The 18,798-nt window shown below is 42.5% G+C and overlaps 1 protein-coding gene across 3 annotated transcripts in view; it reads right to left on the bottom strand.

Annotated features, from left to right (window-relative positions):
• clybl (citrate lyase beta like) overlaps nucleotides 1–18,798 on the bottom strand; it is a 132,219-nt gene that overhangs the window by 13,897 nt on the left and 99,524 nt on the right. For 2 of the 3 annotated variants that reach the window (XM_048598302.1, XM_048598305.1), the window contains exon 3: nucleotides 6,164–6,371. In XM_048598302.1, the coding sequence (XP_048454259.1) occupies nucleotides 6,164–6,371 (208 nt within the window). The remainder of the gene's footprint in view (nucleotides 1–6,163; nucleotides 6,372–18,798) is intronic. The other variant, XM_048598303.1, reaches the window with a different exon arrangement.

Raw genomic sequence — 18,798 nt, 5'->3', positions numbered from 1 at the left:
AATAAGGCCCTGTGCTGATGGGGGAAGTAAGGCTACACTGGTCCAAACACACAAGACGGTAAAGATGAAAGATGAGAACTCGCGTGCAGCCATACAACAGAGAGAAACAAAAAAGATTAATCAGCAGCCATTAGACCCACTAACCAATCAGCCTTGTGCATTCTGAGCTCCTGAATGATCAAAACTGCAAAGAAAACAACATCCGTCCACTTTCACACTCCAGTGGAAATAGTGGTCCCTCACGGCAGGGCTGCACAGTCGCACCATCTGGAGAATAAATCGTGTGTGAAGTACAGTATAGTTTGGGACCAAAATCTGTGGCGGCAACTCAGCGGTTAGTTCATTAGTTCCAAACTTCCAGGGATTAGTCCGGCATCTATTCTGCTGTCAGAAAGGATAAGACAGACAGAATGCAGAAACTTCAAGGAGGACTGGGACAACCAGGGAGAGTGGGGAGGAGGGGTGGGGAGCAATCCTGGGGCTTACTTTCAAAGTACAGAGTACAATAATATGTAACCACCCCCAATGCCCCATCAAAACTGAATTGTCACTATCACTGGTACTAAACAAAATGATTAATTTGAATAAAGGATATTAAATAAGTCACAGTATTGAAAAATGTTTCATTTCTTCAAATGGAAGCCCATTAATAAGATAGTACCACACAGCATGATTCCACAATGTAGTGGTTGCATTACAATAGTATGCTCTTGGGTTCTTGGACTAGTGTTGTCTGACACTTTAATCTTCCATTTACATGTATGATAGGAATTTTATTTTCCCAGTTAAGGGACAATCACTCAATCTCAACATAAAGCAAAATAATAACTTTCATGTAAAAAAACTAGTGAATTCAGTGTGGCACTATGTGAAGCTGAGCAACCACCCACACCAGAACTGATTACCTGGTCATTATCACGTTTATGCTTGTGGGTTCAAATCCCACTCCAGCGACATGGGTACAAAAGTCTTGACTGATCTTCCCTGAGAAGTACTGAGTGTGTGCTGGCATTGCTGGAGATACTGTGTTTCCAATCAGATGGTAAATTGGATGCGGACGTGACAAAAGTAGACCAAGTCCAGTCAACTTTGCAAAGGTCTGCTCATTAATACTTTATATGTATTTCGATACAATGAATACAATGCAAGAGGAAGTACAGGAGGGATTGACATGCTTGAAGGTGGATAAATCATCAGGGCCAGGTGAATTATATCCCAGGCTTATAAAAGGAAGTCAGGGAGGAAATAATGGATACTCTGAGAATGATTTTCTAATCCTCACTAAATATAGGAATGGTACCAGAGGACTGGAGATCTATGAATGTTGCACCGTTGCTTATAAAGGGTATGAGAGAAAGCAAACTAACGAGAGGCTGGTCAATTTGATTTTAGTGTGAGTAATTTATTGGTATCAATTCTGATAGGCTGGATAAACTGATACCTAGATGGGCATGAATAAATCAGGGATAGTCAGCATGGCTTTGTTAAGGGAAGGTCATGGCTTACTAATTTAGCTGAACTTTTTGAGGAAGTTACAAGGAGGAGTGATGAGGGTCATGCAGTGGATGTTGTCTGCATGGATTTTAGCAAGGCATTTGATAAGATCCCATGTCAGACTGGTCAGAAGAAGTGGCAAGTGGAATTAAATCTGGACAAGTGCGAGGTAATTCATTTCAGGCGGGCAAACTAAACAACAGAATAAACAATAAGCAGAACAATATTGAGATAGATAGAAGAAATGACAGACACTTATTTTTTATAGAATCCATTTTTTTCATAGAATCCCTAGTGTGGAAAGGGGCCATTCGGCCCAAAAGGTCCACACCGACTTTCCGAACAGCATCCCACCCATACTCATCCTCCCACCCTATCCCCATAATCCTGCATTTCCCATGGCTAATCCACCTAAACTTACACATCCCTGAACACTACGGGTAATTTAGCATGGCCAATCCACCTAATGTGCATATCCTTGGACTGTAGGAGCACCCGGAGGAAACCCATGGAGACGAGGGGAGAAATGTGGAAACTCCGCATAGGCAGTCGCCCAAAGCTGGAACTGAACCTGGTTCCCTGGCGGTTAGACAGCAGTGCTAACCACTAAGCCACTGTACCACCTTTCATTACCAATGTTTTACCTTCATTACCAATGTTTTAGTTGAAACACAGATTAAAATCACACTGCTGTGAAAAATTTCATTCCAGCATGTTTCAAATTTGAAGATGCATCTGCACTTATAAAGCACCTTCAATGAACTCAAGACATACCAAAGTACTTTACAGTCAATTAAGTATCCTTTCTAAGTGAGATCACTATTGCAATCAAGGAAACATGGGAGCCAATTTACCAAAAACATCAATCTGATAAGGATACAATAATCTGTTTTTGTTTGGTTGAGGAATAGTTGTTGGCTAGGGACATAGGGAGAAACCCTGCTCTACTCTGAAATGGTGTCTGTGGAATCTTTATACCCACCTGCGAGGGTAGATAACTCTTTGCTTTAAGGTCTCCAGGGAGACATTATGGTTTTATTTCTGCAAGGAAACATGCATCCAATCCTGACTCAAATGACCTGTTCAGTTTGGAAAAGCCTGAGAAATTGGGCTGTTGTTAGCAGCAAATGAATAGTCACAAAATAATAATGGCGTCTAAAGTGCCTTATTTGTTTAGTGCCATGCAGGAACACCTGTTCTACATTATTTACAGTATAAAGTGTCAAAGATGGAGTGTTCAGCAGTGCGACTTGCACTTCAAACACTTCACGACTTCCAGTCCTATTGGAGCCACACGTAAATTGTAGATCCAAATTACGTGTTTGATTTGTAGAAATAGATTTTTTTGACTGTTCGTCAGCTTAATTTTACAGAACAAAAGCAGAAGTTGCTGGAAAAGCTCAGCACTGTTCTGAGGAAGGGTCACTGGACCAGAAATGTTAACTTTAATTTCTCCCAGAAATGTTAACTTTAATTTCTCTTCACAGGTGCTGCCAGTCCTGCTGAGCTTTTCCAGCAACTTCTGTGATGAAGGAGAAGTGGCTACTCTAGATACACTTTGTTGGAAGGGGGGCACTCCACTTCCTCAGACCTAAAATCCCCAGTCCCTTCACCCCAAGCCTTTCAGCAACACACAGACACGCAGACTCTTCCTGTAGCCTGTTGCGGCCAGCCGACTTCGTGGGCTTATTTGCGGGTACCATTTTGGTATCGTGGATAATCATTCCAATGAAACGCTGGTCAGATCACAGCTAGAATTTTGTGTATAGTTCTAGTCACTGTATTACAGGAAGGACATAACTGAGACAGTACAGAGGATTTTTATAAGAATGTTATCAATGCTTGAAAAGTGAACTATAGGAATGTTGTTTAGGAGAGGGCTGTTCTCCTTAGAATAGAGGAAGATGACAGATAACTTACTTGAGGTGTTCAATATGACAAGGAGTCCAGATAGAGTAAAAAGGTAAGACCTGTTTCCCCTCGCAGAGAGGTCAATTACTGGCAGCGTACACATAACGTGATGGATAGAAGGATTAGAAGGGAGATGAGGAAAAACATTTTCATCTAGAGAGTAGTGGGTTTCTGGAATTCACTGACAGGTTTTATGGTGAAGACAGAAACCCTCAACTTGTTTGAGAGTAATTGATTTGCATCTGAAGTACTGTAACCAGCAAGGTTACGGACTAGGTGCTGGAAGATTGAAATAGAATGAATGGCTATTTTTGTTTCAGCAGCTACAGACAGGATCAACCGAATGGTCTCCTACTGTGACATCACTTTTCTATGGCTCAACCTAAAAATGAGGTGTCAACCTGGTGAAGGTACAAGACAGGACCAAACCAAGTAGCATGCAAGCAAACTCACAGATCACAGAGTCATTCAACATGGTCCAACAGGAAGTGAAGGCTCCATGAACCTCTTCATCCTCAATGGTGGGCGAGTCTAACATACTAGTACAAAGAGCCAAAGCTGACAGATTTGCAACCGTCTTCAGACGGAAGGGCTGAGTGGATGATCCTATTTTAGATGGGGCCAAGTTGACGGAAGTTAGAATGTGGGAGCTGGCCAAGGGGTCTAGAACTATGAAAAGTTATAATCAGTACCATTTACAAGATGGACAGCAGCAGCTCTCCAAGGTTTCTTTCTTCATGAAAAAGTTGTCCCTTAGGACCCTTTTAAATCTTTCCCTTCTCACCTTAAAATTATGCCCTCCAGTTTTGAACTCCCCAACCCCACGGAAAAGACCTTGGCTATTCAATCAATCCATGCCCCTCATGATTTTATAAACTTCTATAAGGCTATACCTCAGCCTCCGACGCTCCAGGGAAAATAGTCCTAGCCCATTCAGCCTCTCCCTATAGCTCAAACCCTGACGATATCCTTGTAAATATTTTCTGAATCCTTTTGAGTTTCACAGCATGCTTCCTATAGCAGGGAGACCAGAATTGCACACAGTATTCTAAAAGTGGTCTAACTAATGTCCTGTACAGCTGCAACATGACCTCCCAACTCCTATGCTCAATGCACTGACCAATAAAGACAAGCTTACTGAACACCTTCTTCACTATCCTATCTACCTGTGCAGCCAAAAATATAAATTGTAAGGAGTATCTTAAAGGAGGAAAGATGTGTGGAGATCAAATGGTTTGGGGTAGGGAATTCTAGAGTTTAAGGTCCAAATTACTAAAACAATATTGGGTGCACATGCAAGATTGATTACAAATATGAAACATCTGTGGTTAAGTAGCATTTTTAATAATTGCATCTTTCAAAATATAGAGCAACACTTTAGGAACTCAGTACTGTTTTGTAGGATCGCGATTGTTTTGTATTGCCAGATTCATGGGCACTGAGAATTACAATATTTGCTGTTTAATGCTTTCAGCTACAGACAACACAGGAACACAATAAACAGCAGGTTCACATTCTGTCAGTGGGAAATGATGTCACACAATCAGCACTCAGCATCCAAAATGACATCTCAGTACCTTCACGGGCAGGAAATAAGTCTGTTCATTTCTTGTGAGGCTGTAGAAGGGCAATAATCCAGATGTGCTGATTGGGCTTACATAAATTGATCAAAGCAAGTTAGCTCAGCGCAGATTTGCAAAGGGTATGACATGGCACAGGCACAGCGGGCTGAACAGTCTCCTTCTATGCTATATCATCCTCTTGTGACTCTTGCAATTTATCTGTCTCAGGAACAAAAAGGCACCTTTAACAGAGGCAAGTATGAGACATTACTGAGGAGGTACAGTCAGGAGATTATGTCTTTTACACGTTGTACCTCAATTTTTCTAAATCACAGGGTAGTTAAAAAAAAACCTGGGAGGCAATAGCCAAGCACCTGAAAGATTCTGTTGATCAATAATTGGATGTCAGGAATTTCAGAAATGATTGATGGAACCTAATGTGACTCAATGAGTCAGAGATTATGGAATCAACATCTACTCCAAAGACTTGAGCACAAAATCTAGACTCCAACTCCACTGTTAGAGCTGCTATCTTCCAGCTGAAAAGTTAAACCATGGCCCTATTCATCCTTTCAAGTAGACGTAACATGATCTCGTGGGTTCAAAGAAGAGTCACAATGGATTCAAACGTTGGCTCTGCACCTCTCCCATTGAAGTTTCCCTAGCACTCTCTTCTTTTATTGAAAGCTACATGGGGACTACCTTGAAGAAGAACAGGGATGTTCTCATTGAGTGTCCTCGGCTAATATTGCACCACTAACATGCATAAAAATGTTCTAAAAATATCTGGTTGGTGCTACATTGCTGTTTGTAGAGCTTTCTTACCGAGCAGATGTTCTGCAACATTTCATTTATTACATGCATAGAAATGTTCTAAAAATATCTGGCTGGTGCTTCATTGCTGTTTGTAGAGCTTTCTCATTGTGCAGATGTTCTGCAACATTTCATTCATTACAGTGGTGACAACATTTCAAAAGTATTTCACTGGTTAGAAAGCATGTTGGTATTGAGGGGTCCTATGAAGGTGTGGTATAAATGCAAGTCTGTTTTTGAAAATCAAAAGCAAAAATGTCACCTGTAAGAAACTTAACAATATAAAAGCAACCTTTTGTAATATTACACTCTTCCAGTAAGCTCACAGTCATACCTTGTGCTACCGCATGTTTGCATCTTTATTTGTGTGCATTATGCAGTACCTTCTTGTTTAATGCAACACCATCTTCACAGTCAAGGACAACACAATCTACATCAAGACTGGTTATCTTGTGGAGTTTCCTTTCATCATTCCCAGGTACATACAGCACAGCTCTCCGAGGCACATACTTGCGCTTGGTGTTTGCACTGCAGGTATAGTGACAACACTCCACATGTCCGAGAGTGCTGCATGACTTGGCATACTTTCTTCTGGAATAAAACAAGGGTGAATGTTATTAACATTCAAAGTCAAAGGAAAATATGCATTTTAGAAAACTAATTATTCACGTATTTCATGGGGAAACATAGAAAGTATCAGCACTGGGATATTAATCTTTACATATTATTGGTAGCACATGTATAGTGAGAGTTCTAGGTACTGGCTAGTTGGCTAATTTAAGGAAGATGCTTTGTGTATTTGTGTAGCTCATGGGTACTGGATTAAGCAAATAATTCATTGAAAAATTAGGCACAATTAGTATGGCTGTACCAAATGGAAGCAGGCAAGGGTGGAGGACAAAGCATGGAATTGGACAGTACATGAGGAGAATGGACAAAGGAGGAGGATAGGCAGATAAGTGAGTAGAAGAAGGTTAAAAGAATGAAGAGTTTAATTTACATAGCACCTTTCACATTGTTATAACAAAGAAGCAATCGTCAGAAAAAGGAACAGAGGCACAGGAAGAAATTATTAGTACAGATGATTAAAGGCTTGGTCAAAGAGATAAGTTTTAAGGAGTGGCATGAAAAAAGACAGAGGGGCAAGGAGGTTTAAAGGAAGAATTCCAGAGCTTAGGTCTTTGACAGCTTAATCAAAAGAGTCCAGAAATGGAGATTTGCAGTGAACTTACAAGAGCTTACAGCTGGAGGATATCACAGAGGAATGAGGTTATAGAAGGATGTGAATGTAAGGAAGGGAATTTTAAAAGATACTGGAAGTCAATGTAAACCAAAAAATTGAGGAATGAGGGTGAATGGGGGTGGATACAAGTTAGGTTACAGGTAACAGAATGTGGATGAGCTCAAGTTCATAGAGGGTCAAAAGTGGGAGGTCAGCCAGGAGACCATGAGAACAATGAAAACTAAAGGCACTAAAAGCATGGATGAGCACCACATAGACGGAGACAGAATCAGGGATGGGTGATATATGGGTACAGGTGGCAATGGGGGTGGTGGAGCAGATATAGGGAGAAGTGGGGACACAAAGTGTAGAATTTTAGTGCTTAGGGTTCAATTTCAGGGGGCCTGTTTTGATATCTATGAAAAGGGGAGTGGGTCAGGAACAATTTCACTGTCCACAGAGGAACGGGCTGTTAGAATGATCAAGGTCATTGAAGCTTTGGTATTTAGATGATCGAAGGCTGATCCCATTGAAACGAATCAAATTATTGAGGAGCCTAGATATTAAAAGGATATTTCCCCCTGGTTGGAGAGTCTAGAAGCAGGAGTAATCTTGGAAAAGGAATCGGTCATTTAGGGCTGAAAAGCAGAAATTTCTTCACAGAGAGACTTGTGAATCTTTGGAATTCTCTATCCTAGGTAGCTATAGGTGCTTAATCAGTCAGTATATCGAAGGAAGAGTAAGGGACATGTGGATAGAGCAGGAAAGTGGTGGTAGAAGTCAAGCGCGATCTAGTTGATTACCAAGGCAGGCAAACTGGTTTGAAATATTCCTCAAGATTTCCCTCAAAACTCCTTCCCAAAGGGCATCGTGGGTCTACCTACAGCACACAGACACAGCAGTTCAAGAAAGCAGTTCACTACCACTTTCTCAACTAGGCACAGGTCATAAATGCTGGTCAATCAGCAACGCCTGCGCCTCACGAGTGGATTTTAAAAAATCATATGGCTTTCTGTTTTCAACCACATTGCTTCAAGCTCCTGTTACTGATCACCAGGCAGTCCTAACTGAGCACAACCTTCCATACCAAGTGGAAAACATAACGTAATCAGACGATTCCTCGCTGTCAGTCAAAAAACAATTTCCATTGTCCATAATTTATACAACCACTAAACAAGAGATCTAAAAGAAAAATGAAAAAGAAACATTATTGTCCTTATTATTTTCTCTTCTGCTTGCTTGTAATATTGGTCTTGAAGATTCAGGGAGTTGTTAGGTCAATTCTGAATTAGGGCATTTTGCATAACACTGTATTGTGTATTCTCAGATTCAAAATGTTAAATTCAAATGCAGCAACAGTACTATGACAATGATCACATAATCTGTTTCACTAATGTTGATTCAGCCATAAATATTAGCCAGGATACACCACAGAACTCCTGTATTCTTCTTTGATTTAGTACCCTAGGATGTTTTAAATTCAGCCAAGGAGCAGAGGGAGCATCGGTTTAATGTCCTTTCTGAAAGACGGCACCTCCAATATTTCAACACGGGATATACAATGTACTGACTGTATAGTTTAGTCCTCAGAACGTGGATGCATGACAATCATAGATATCTCTCTCTGTGGTGCTAGAATACATGTCTCAGGGTACCTGGATCCTGGGAATCTTCTCAAAATAGTTCTAGATTCTAAAGTTTCCTTCATGCCCTCTGACAACCAGAGGACACAAGTTTAAGGTAATCAGATAGTAGATGAGAATAATTTATTTTTGCAACAAGTTGTTGTGATCTGGAATGCACTACACTGCCTGAAAAAGGCAGTGGAAGCAGATCCAATAGTAACTTTCAAAAGGTAACCTGATAAAAACTTGAAGGGGAAACTTTTACAGGGTTATGAGGTAAAGGTTAGGGACTGGGACTAATTAGGTCTGAATGGCTTTCTACTGGGCTGTATCATTCTCTATCTTCACATCTGCCCATCTTGTTTATGTCCCTGGTAACAACACTTGGCATCATAATCGCACTGTTTATATGAAACCTCTGATTCACCAGAAGCAACCCTCTGTGAGAAATCTGCTTTATAGATCACACGGCCACAGATCTGTAATACTATTTCATAGCAAGGAGTATTATGTCACTGTTTGGGTGTACACAGAGAACCTCAAAGGTTTACAGCACAGACTAAGCAATTGAAAACTAATTTCACTGCCCAGTTTCCTTCCACAGCAACATATCTTGCTCAACTCAAAATCATGACCCATTTTTGCCTTAAAAGATGCAATGTTATTCTCAGTGAGAAAACATGGTATGCTATAATTCTGAAGACATGTCTCCTCGCCTGCCCAAGTAATAGTCTCAAATTTAAAGCTGCTCATCACTGGCTACCAAAGCACAGGAAACGGCCTTTTCCTTTTTGCCCTAATAAAATCCCTTTAGAATTTTAAAAGCTCTATTAAATTGCTTGGTCTTCTGTAATGCAATGGATGTACTCCCAGTAACTTGAGCCTCTCTTCGTAACAATCTCACTTTATCTCACTGAACCTAAATATACGATCTCTATAGCTTTATAGTGCTTTCTACAAACATGGCCCAGCATTTCTCCAAAAGCTTTCTGAATACCTTCCTGTGAAACATTTTCAGATGCAGCCCCTGCTCTTCTAAGAAAGAACCTGCATTTATATGACACAATTCACGCTCTCAGGACATCTCAAAGCACTTTATGGATAATGATGTACTTCTCAAGTGTACTCATTGCTATAAGGTAGGAAATACAGTAGTCAGTATGCACAAAGCAACAAAGCGACAAAAAGCAACAAATAATCTTCTTTTTAGTGACATTGATTGAGGGATAAACATTAGCTGCAAATTCAGAATTGTTACTATGCAGAAGGTCATTCAGCCCATCGTGTCTACACCAGTTCAATGAATGAACAATACACCTAATGTTATTCTCCCGCCTTCTCCCTATAATCCTGCAAATTCTGAATTTTGAGATTATAGGTCATTCACTTTTGAACAATTCAACTGAACATGTGTCCACCACATTTTCAGCCAGTGCATTCTAGACCTTAGCCACTCAGAGTTAAAAAGCTTTTTCTCATATTGCTTTTACTCCTTCTGCCAATTATTTTAAATCTGTGCACTTTCGTTCTCAATCATTTCACCTGTGGTGACATGTTAACAGTTTCTCCTAGTCTATCTTGTCCAGACTACTCATGATTTTGAACACCTCTACCAAATCTTCTCTCAGCCTTCCTTTCATAACTGAAGTTCTTCAACTCTAGAGCCATTCGTAAATGTTTTTTGCAACCTCTCCAATGCTTTCACATCTTTGCTAAATTACACCTCCCAGAACAGCATGAATACTCCACCTGAGGCTGAACCTGAATAATGTCCAATATGTTCAACATAATCTCCTTGCCCTATGTCCTTAGTAATAAAACCAAGTATACTGTATGCTTTACTAACCTCTCAACCTGCCCTGCCAATTTCCATACCTTATGCACAAATATACCCAAGCCCCTCTGCTTCCGTACCCTTTTAGAATTGTACTTCTTAATTTTAACCAGTTAGTTCAGTTAGCTGGACTGCTGATTTGTGATGCAGACTGACACTAATGTTGAAGGCTCAATTCCTATACCAGCTGTGATCATCATGGAGGTCCTGTCTCTCAAGCTCACCCCTCACCTGAGGCATGGTGATCCTCAAATTAAACTCTTTGTCAGTTGTCTCCCTTTAACAAGAGAGCAGCTGATGGTGCTCTGGCATTAAGACAACTTTCATTTTCAAAATACAACAGTCATTAATAAATTCAATAGGGGATTAAGAAAAAATGTCTTTATCTAGACAGTGGTGAGAATGTGAAACTTGCTACCACATGGAATTGTTGGGAGAAAACAGTTTTAAAAGTTTATTCCTGGGATGTGGACATCATTGATTGAGCCAGTATTTATCACCTACCCTAGTTGGCATTGAGAAGGTGGCACCAAGTTGCGTTTTTGAATTGCTGCAATCCATTTGGTACACATTTGTCAAAAATGCAGTTAGGGAGAGAGTTCCAGACTTTTTTCCAGTGATAATAAAGGGACAGTAATATATTTCCAAGTCAGATGGTGAGTGGTTTAGAGGGGAACTTGAAGGTAGTAGTTTCTGCTGTCCTTGTCCTTCTAGATGGAAGGGGTCGTGGCTTTGGAAGGTACTATCTAAAGAGCCTAACATGAATTTCTATTGATTTTATGCACTACTGCTACTGAGTGTCAACGGTGAAGGGAGTGAATATCTGTAGAAATGAGTATTTCAGAGTTGGAAGAGGTTACAGGGAGACATTTGCACTTTGGGATGACAATTTTAATCTGAATCATTGTCATAATGGGAACCATCAGGCAGCAGAGAGGTAAATCAGACTTGATGTGAGTTAGGAAACTGGCAGAGTTTTGAATGAGCTTAAATTTCAGCAGATTCTAAGAGCCTCAGCTGTAGTTCTGTGTATCATTCCGGGCACCACATTTTAGAAAGTATGTTAAGGTGTTAGAGAGGCTGCAGAAGAGGTGTATCAAGATAATACCAGTGATGAGGGCTTCCAGCTAAGTGTAGAGAGTTTGATAAAGAAGATGCTTCTCCTAATACGTGAGTCAGCAAATAGAAATCACAGATTTAAAATAATTGCCAAAAGAATTAAAGGGGAAATGAGGAGAACATTTTCCCCACGCAGAAAGTTGTTCAGAACTGAAACACACAAGTAACTCCACAGAGACTGTTATCCCATCACCAAGTCACCCTTTACTTACATGTGGAGAGTCCTTGACACTGATCCAGCGCCCACAGAGCCAGCTCTCAGAGTGAATAGGGTATCTGAAACTCCTGTTTTTATCTGTCAGCCAGGGCTCCCTCATTGAACCAGGGCGGCACAGTGTCTCAGTGGTTAGCAATGCTGCCTCGCAGCGCCAGGGACCCGGGTTCAAATCCACCCTTGAGCGACTGCCTGTGTGGAGTTTGCACATTCTCCCCGTGTCTGCGTGGGTTTCCTCCGGGTACTCTGGTTTCCTCCCACAGTCCAAAGATGTGCAGGTTAGGTGGATTGGCTAAGCTAAATTGCCCGTAGTGTTCAGGGGCGTGTAGATTAGGTGGGTTATAGGGGGATGGGTCTGGGAGGGATGCTCCAAGGGTGGGTGTGGACTTGTTGGGCCGAAGGGCCTGTTTCCACACTGTAGGGATTCTATGATTAACAGCCCCAGTCAGGGAACTCATATTCTCTGAGGTCCACCTGGCTGACCTCATTACAATCACTACATCCCTCTCCCTTTGCATACGAGGACATAGATTGCTTTTTTTTGTAACTCCTCCTGGGGCGTTTTAGCACCGGGTTAGGTTCCTCCAACTCTGCCTCTGATATGGGCAGTGTGTATCGCACAGTAGCTTGCCTCTTGCGCCTGGAGTGTCTCAGAAGAAATCAATTCTTCTCTTCAGGTAGCAAAAGCGTTGAGGTGACTGCATCCGTATCCATCTTCAATGCTGAGATATCTTCAATGCTTGATGGAGAAGGAGGACCCAGGGGTTCCAGAACAGTTGGAAAGGCTGTCAAAGAGCTGGGAACATTTTGTTTCTGCACGTTTGTGAGTTTGCAGCTTTCATACGGTCAACATGCTTGTTCAGGACCGTTGCACTTACCTGAACTTTATACGTCACTGGACATGACCTAACGTCCATCATGCCTCTTGCTCACGCAGGGCCATTCTCATGGTTCCTACACCAAACTTTGTCCCCTAAAGTAAACTGTCTCTCTCGCGTAGTGAAGTCATGTCCAAAATTGACATGCCGTTCCCCAACCTCCACCCCCACCACGTCCAGGAAGATCAGATTTAACCTGGTGTGGAGTCTCTCCCCTTTAACAACTCTGCTGGAGCTATCCCTGTAGTTGCATGAGGAATGGTCTTATAATCAAATAGGAACCGGGGCAGTTTGGCATCTAGTGAAGCTGTGAGTTGTTTCTTTAAGCCTGCCTTCAAAGTTTACACTGCTCTTTCTACCAGAACATTGGGTGATGGATGGTATGGAGCTGTCCTTATTATGTTGAATAACATTCGACTTTATGAAATACACAAATTCCCTCTTTGGGAGTCCATGTATTGCAAAAGATGCGCACAGTTTTTCTATCGTTGGCCCAGTGTTTGACTAACGAACTCTATGTACTTCAGCCAGTTTGAGTGAGCTTCCACAATGACCAAGGACATTGAGCCCATGAAAGGACCTGCATAGTTGACATGTAACCAGGGTTTACCTGGCCGATCCCACAAATGTGGTGGAGCGGCTGGTGGTAATCTTTGTCCTTGTTGACACTCTGGGCACTGTCCCACCAACACGGCTATGTCTGCATCCAGGCCTGGTCACCAGGTACAACTTTTTGCCAACATCTTCATTTTGGAAACCCCTGAATGACCTTGGTGGAGTTCCACCAGTATCTGGTGGCGACCTTTGCTCGGAACAATCACTTTTGCTCTCCATAATTATATGCCATCCTCTATTGTGATCTGGTATCTGCTGGTCCCAAAAGGTTTGAATTCTGGTTGTGACAGCCCTTTGGTTTCCCCCATAATGACCAGCAGTTTCAGTTTTGCCAGGACCAGATCTTTCTCAGTCCAAAGTCTGATATTGTCAGCTGTGACTGGAAGTGTGTCAGAAAATTTAAAACCATCATGGACTCTTCCAGTGGTGGTGCATCTGCCAGCGGGATGTGGCTCAATGCATCTGCATTCGCTACTTGACCTCCTGGACGGTGTTCCAACTTGCAATGAAAAATGATTTACCGTTTGTTTAAAATCCCCACAATAGCGAACTGACCCATCAGGCTTCACAATGGGTGAAACTGGTGCTGCCCATTCTGCAAACTAGACTGGTTTGAGAATGTGTTCATTTTCCAGCCTTCTGATTTCTACCTCTACTTTTGCCCATAAGGCAAACGGCAGTGGGCGGTCTTTACTGAATAGTGGAATTGCTTCCTAGTCAACATGCAAATTGGTCTTGGCTGCTTGGATAGTCCCTTGATCTTCCAGAAAATCGTCTGGGCATTTATTTAGGATTTCACTCAGACAGCCGTTCTCTAATTGAAAATTGCTGAGCCAATCTATCTTTCACTACCAATTTTGCCCCATCAAGGCTGGGTCCAAGCCTTTTACTACAATCAGTGGTAACTGAACCAGCTGCTTCTTATAAGAGACCAGAACTGAAGCTGTTCCCTAAATCTGTAAAGATACCCTGGCATAGGTTTTCAGTCTAACCAAGATTGTGTGCAGACTTAAGGGTTGGAATCCAGAGCAAGTTTTGTTAAAGACTGGTTCTATGATCACTGAAATGGCCTCACCGGTATTGGCCTGCATTAGAACTTAGAAAGTTTAACCAGATGTTTATTTTGATTGGTTCTGATTTGGATGTTGCTAAGCAATTTAAATGTTCCAAACCAGATGTAGGTGGACTTTCCAGGCACTCTCCTGAATATTGGTCTATGAGTTCTCTGACTCAATTTAGGTCTTGTGGGACTCTTTTGCTGTTTCAAGTCCATGTACCGGCAACATCTACAATGACTTGCTGGCCCAGATCCTGAAGAAAATTTTAACCATTTGGCTGAGGCTTGGCTTCGTTTTAAGGTTTTGCTGTGGGCTGATCTAGAGTCCCTCTGTTCAGGACACGTCCTGAGTGATGCTAGGCAATTGCCTTCACTCAAATGGTGTTCCCCAAGCTCAGTCAGACTGGTGAGGGTGTCCACTTCCTTTGGAATACTTGCAACTCATAGGCTCCACTTGTCGCATTTTCCAATGATAAGGCCAGTTGTAGAGCCTGTTTGAAGTCTAGCTGGGCTTCAGGCAGTAGGTACTTTTGCATGGTTATATCATTATTCCCACATATCTCCTGAAACATTCTCTCAGCATCTCATTAAGGGTTAAACCAAAATCACATGCCTTTGCCAGTTGTCCGAACCTAGTCAAAAATCCCAACTCAGATTCCCCGGTTGTCAAATTGCCGAATAGAACTGATAGCATCTTAGAATTAGAGGCAGCTTGGGGTCGTAGTATTATGTAACTAAATCCATCAATTACTGAAAGGTTTTAGTATTTGGTGCCGCAGGGAAAGTTAGGCTCCTAATAACTGAAAAAGCTGCGGGTCCACAAACTATCAGGAGAGTTACTCGTTGCTTTTCATCTGCCCCGATGTCATTTGCTCAGAAAAAATAATGCATTCCTTCCTCAAATTTAGCCCAGTCTTCGATGGCAGAATTGAACGAGTCAAGCTTCCCAAACAATGGCATGATACCAGAAACGCTTACCCCAACTCAAAGGTGACTGTTGCAAGCGAATTGCTTCAGGAGTGTACTTTTCTCCTGTCGCTACTGAAATAACTCCACAGGGGCGAGTATGCTGTCACCAAGTCACCCTTTATTTACATGTGGAGAGTCCTTGACACTGATCCAGATCCCTCGGAGTCAGATCTCAGAGTGAACAGCATTTCTAACACGCTTGTTCTGATCTGTCAACCAGGGCTCCCTGACTGAGCCAGGTTAACTGCCCCAATCAGTGAACTCATATTCTATGAGGTCCACTTGGTTGATTTTCTGACAATCACCTGAAACAGTGGTAGTATCAGAGTGCAAACAGTGTTTCAAAGGTAATGGCAATAACGTTTTAGTGTAAGACTAATTGGATGCTTCTTTCAAAGAAATGGTATAGGCCTGATGGACTGAGGGTCCATCTTCTGAGCTGCAAAGTTCCATTATTCTATAAAAGAGGGTACAGCCTCAAAGTAAGGGAGAGGTAACGTTGAAAACGTACCTTAACTTTAACTATTATGCACAAAGGTGTCTGCATTCAAGGAATGAAATGTCAACAGTGGAACGCAGGCTGATTTCACAAATAAATTCAACAAATAGACAATGAATTTCATGTTGGGAACAGGCAGAAAATCACAGAATCACAGAATTGTTACATTACAGAAGAAGGCCATTCAGCCCAGCGTTCCTGCACTAGTTCTACTACCTAGTGCCAATCACCTGCTTTGTCCCATATCCCTGGATTTGGACATAATTTCTACCCAAATGATCATCCAATGGTCTCTTGAAGAACTCAATTCAACCTGTGATAACAAGGTGTAGAGCTGGATGAACACAGCAGGCCAAGCAGCATCAGAGGAACAGGAAAGCTGATGTTTCGGGTCTGGACTCTTCTTCAGAAATGGGGGAGGGGAAGGGGATTCTGAAATAAATAGAGAGGGGGGGAGGTGGATAGAAGATGGATAAAGGAACAGACAGGTGGAGAGGAGATGGACAGGTCAAGGAGGCGGGGATGGAGCCAGTAAAGGTGAGTGTAGGTGGGGAGTTAGGGTGGGGATTGGTCAGTCCAGGGAATACGGACAGGTCAAGGAGGCGGGGATGAGGCTGGTAGGTAGGAGGTGGGCGTGGGGGTTGAGGTGGGAGGAGGGGATAGGTGGGAGGAAGGACAGGTTAGGGAGGCGGGGACGAGCTGGGCTGGTTTTGGGATGCGGTAGGGGGAGGGGAAATTTTGAAGCTTGTGAAGTCCACATTGAGACCATTGGGCAGCAGAGTTCCCAAGCAAAATATGAGGTGCTGTTCCTGCAACCTACAGGTGGCATTGTTGTGGCACTGGAGGAGGCCCAGGATGGACATGTTGTCCAAGGAGTGGGAGGGGGAGTTAAAGTGGTTCGCGACTGGGAGGTGCAATTGTTTATCGCGAACCGAGCGTAGGTGCTCCACAAAGCAGTCTCCAAGCCTCTGCTTGGTTTCCCCGATGTAGAGGAGGCCACAACGGGAACAGCGGATACAGTATACCACATTAGCAGATGTGCAGGTGAACCTCTGTTTGATGTGGAAGGTTTTCTTGGGGCCTGGGATGGGGGTGAGGGGGGGAGATGTAGGGGCAGGTGTAGCACTTCCTGCGGTTGCAGGGAAAAGTGCCGGGGGTGGTGGGGCTGGTGGGGAGTGTGGAGCGGACAAGGGAGTCACAGAGAGAGTGGTCCCTCCAGAAGGCAGATAAGGATGGGGAGGGAAAAATGTCTTTGGCAGTGGGGTCAGATTGCAGATGCCAGCATCGGCAGTTCCTACTATCTCTGAATCAATTCAACGTGTTCTCACCACATTTCTAGGTGGTGCATTCCTTATTTTAACCACTTGGCTGGTGAAAAAAGTTTTTTTCTCACATTGCCCTTGCTTCTTTTGTATATCACTTTAAATCTCTGCCCACTCATTCTTTTTTCTTTTATAGGTAGGAATAGCTTCTCTCATACACTCTCTCTAGATGACTCATACTTTTGAAAACCTCAATCAGATGTCCTCTCAGCCTTCTTCTCTACTTCAAGAACAGTCTAAACTTCTTCAATCTACCCTTATGACTTATGTTTCTCATTCCTGGAACAGCTGTTGTAAATTGTTTCTGTGCTCTCGACAATGCATTCACATTTTTCCTATAATGTGCACCCACAACTGTACACAATACGCCAGCTGAGATCTAACGAGTGTCAAAATGAGGACAGAGAGTTGACTTCTCAATTTCATCCCATTCAAATGAAACCAACAGAAAGAAAAGTTGGTTAAAATTGACCCCAGAGTTGGATGAACTTGTGGTGGAAGTTTAATATAGGGTAGTAGAGATTTCCTGGCTCCTTTTGAGTATCAGAAATTTCCATCATATCACCATTGATGGCCATGCATTTAATTCCTAAGACCTACACTCTGGAATTGGTTCAGTGAATCTATGTCCCTTTCTCCTCTCCTTTAAGACACTTCTTAAGACTTTTCTTTTCGACCGAGCTTTGGGTAACCTCATCCAATATCTCCTTCTGTCGGTCAATATCAAATTTATCTGATATTATTCCTGTGAAGTTCTATGGGGCATTTTACTATGTTAAAGCTGCGATGTAATAGCAGGTTGTTGTTGGTGGTCAAAGAATGAGAGTCAAGAAGGCTGCGTTGCCTGTCTGATGGCAGGGTTCAGGATACCTGTTCGGAGCTGGACAGGAACTTACAAAGGGAGGGGTAGGATCTAGCCATTGTAATCGATGTAAGTACCAACAACATAGGTCGAACGAGGAAAGAGGTTCTGCATAGACGGCTTGTGGAATTAGAGACTAAACCAAAAAGCAGAACCTCAAAATGTTACAATCTCTGGATATCACCTGAGCTACACGTGGGAGAAGTGAGTTCTGGTTTCAGGGTCATGGACATCAGTGGTGAGGAAACCAGGGGTCTGTACTGTTAGGACAGGCCACACCTGAACGTGCTCTGGCCAATGTACTTGTGAACCAAATAACTAGTAGGGAAGCAGACAGGATTTCGAACTGAAGGGAAGCCGAGAGATCAAACGTGCAAAGACGTCATATATCCAGGAGTAGGAACGAAGTAAAGATGAAAATAGTAATAGGGGAAATGAGGGTCAGAGATAGGCGGGAAGGGACAGAGAAAGAAAAACCTGGGAATATATAAGCAGTCAAACTAGATGTTACAAAGATAACAAAAAGGCAAAACCAAAAGGCTCTGTATCTAAATGTGCACAGTATTCACGATAAAAGCAAATTAGCAGCACATATTAAAAAAAATAAATATGATCTGATAGCCATACAGAGATGTGGCTGCGAGATGATGAGGTGTCGGTTCTGAATATTGCCGGATGTACAACATTCAAGAAAAATAGGAAGCTCGATAAAGGTAACAAGGTGTAGAGCTGGATGAACACAGCAGACCAAGCAGCATCAGAGGAGCAGGAAGGCTGACGTTTCGGGCCTAGACCCTTCTTT

This window comes from Rhincodon typus, chromosome 6, assembly GCF_021869965.1.
Source record: "Rhincodon typus isolate 14 chromosome 6, sRhiTyp1.1, whole genome shotgun sequence".
Lineage (NCBI taxonomy): Eukaryota > Metazoa > Chordata > Chondrichthyes > Orectolobiformes > Rhincodontidae > Rhincodon > Rhincodon typus.
The sequence above is the reverse complement of the archived record's forward strand: the minus strand, read 5'-3'. Positions and strand labels throughout refer to the sequence as shown.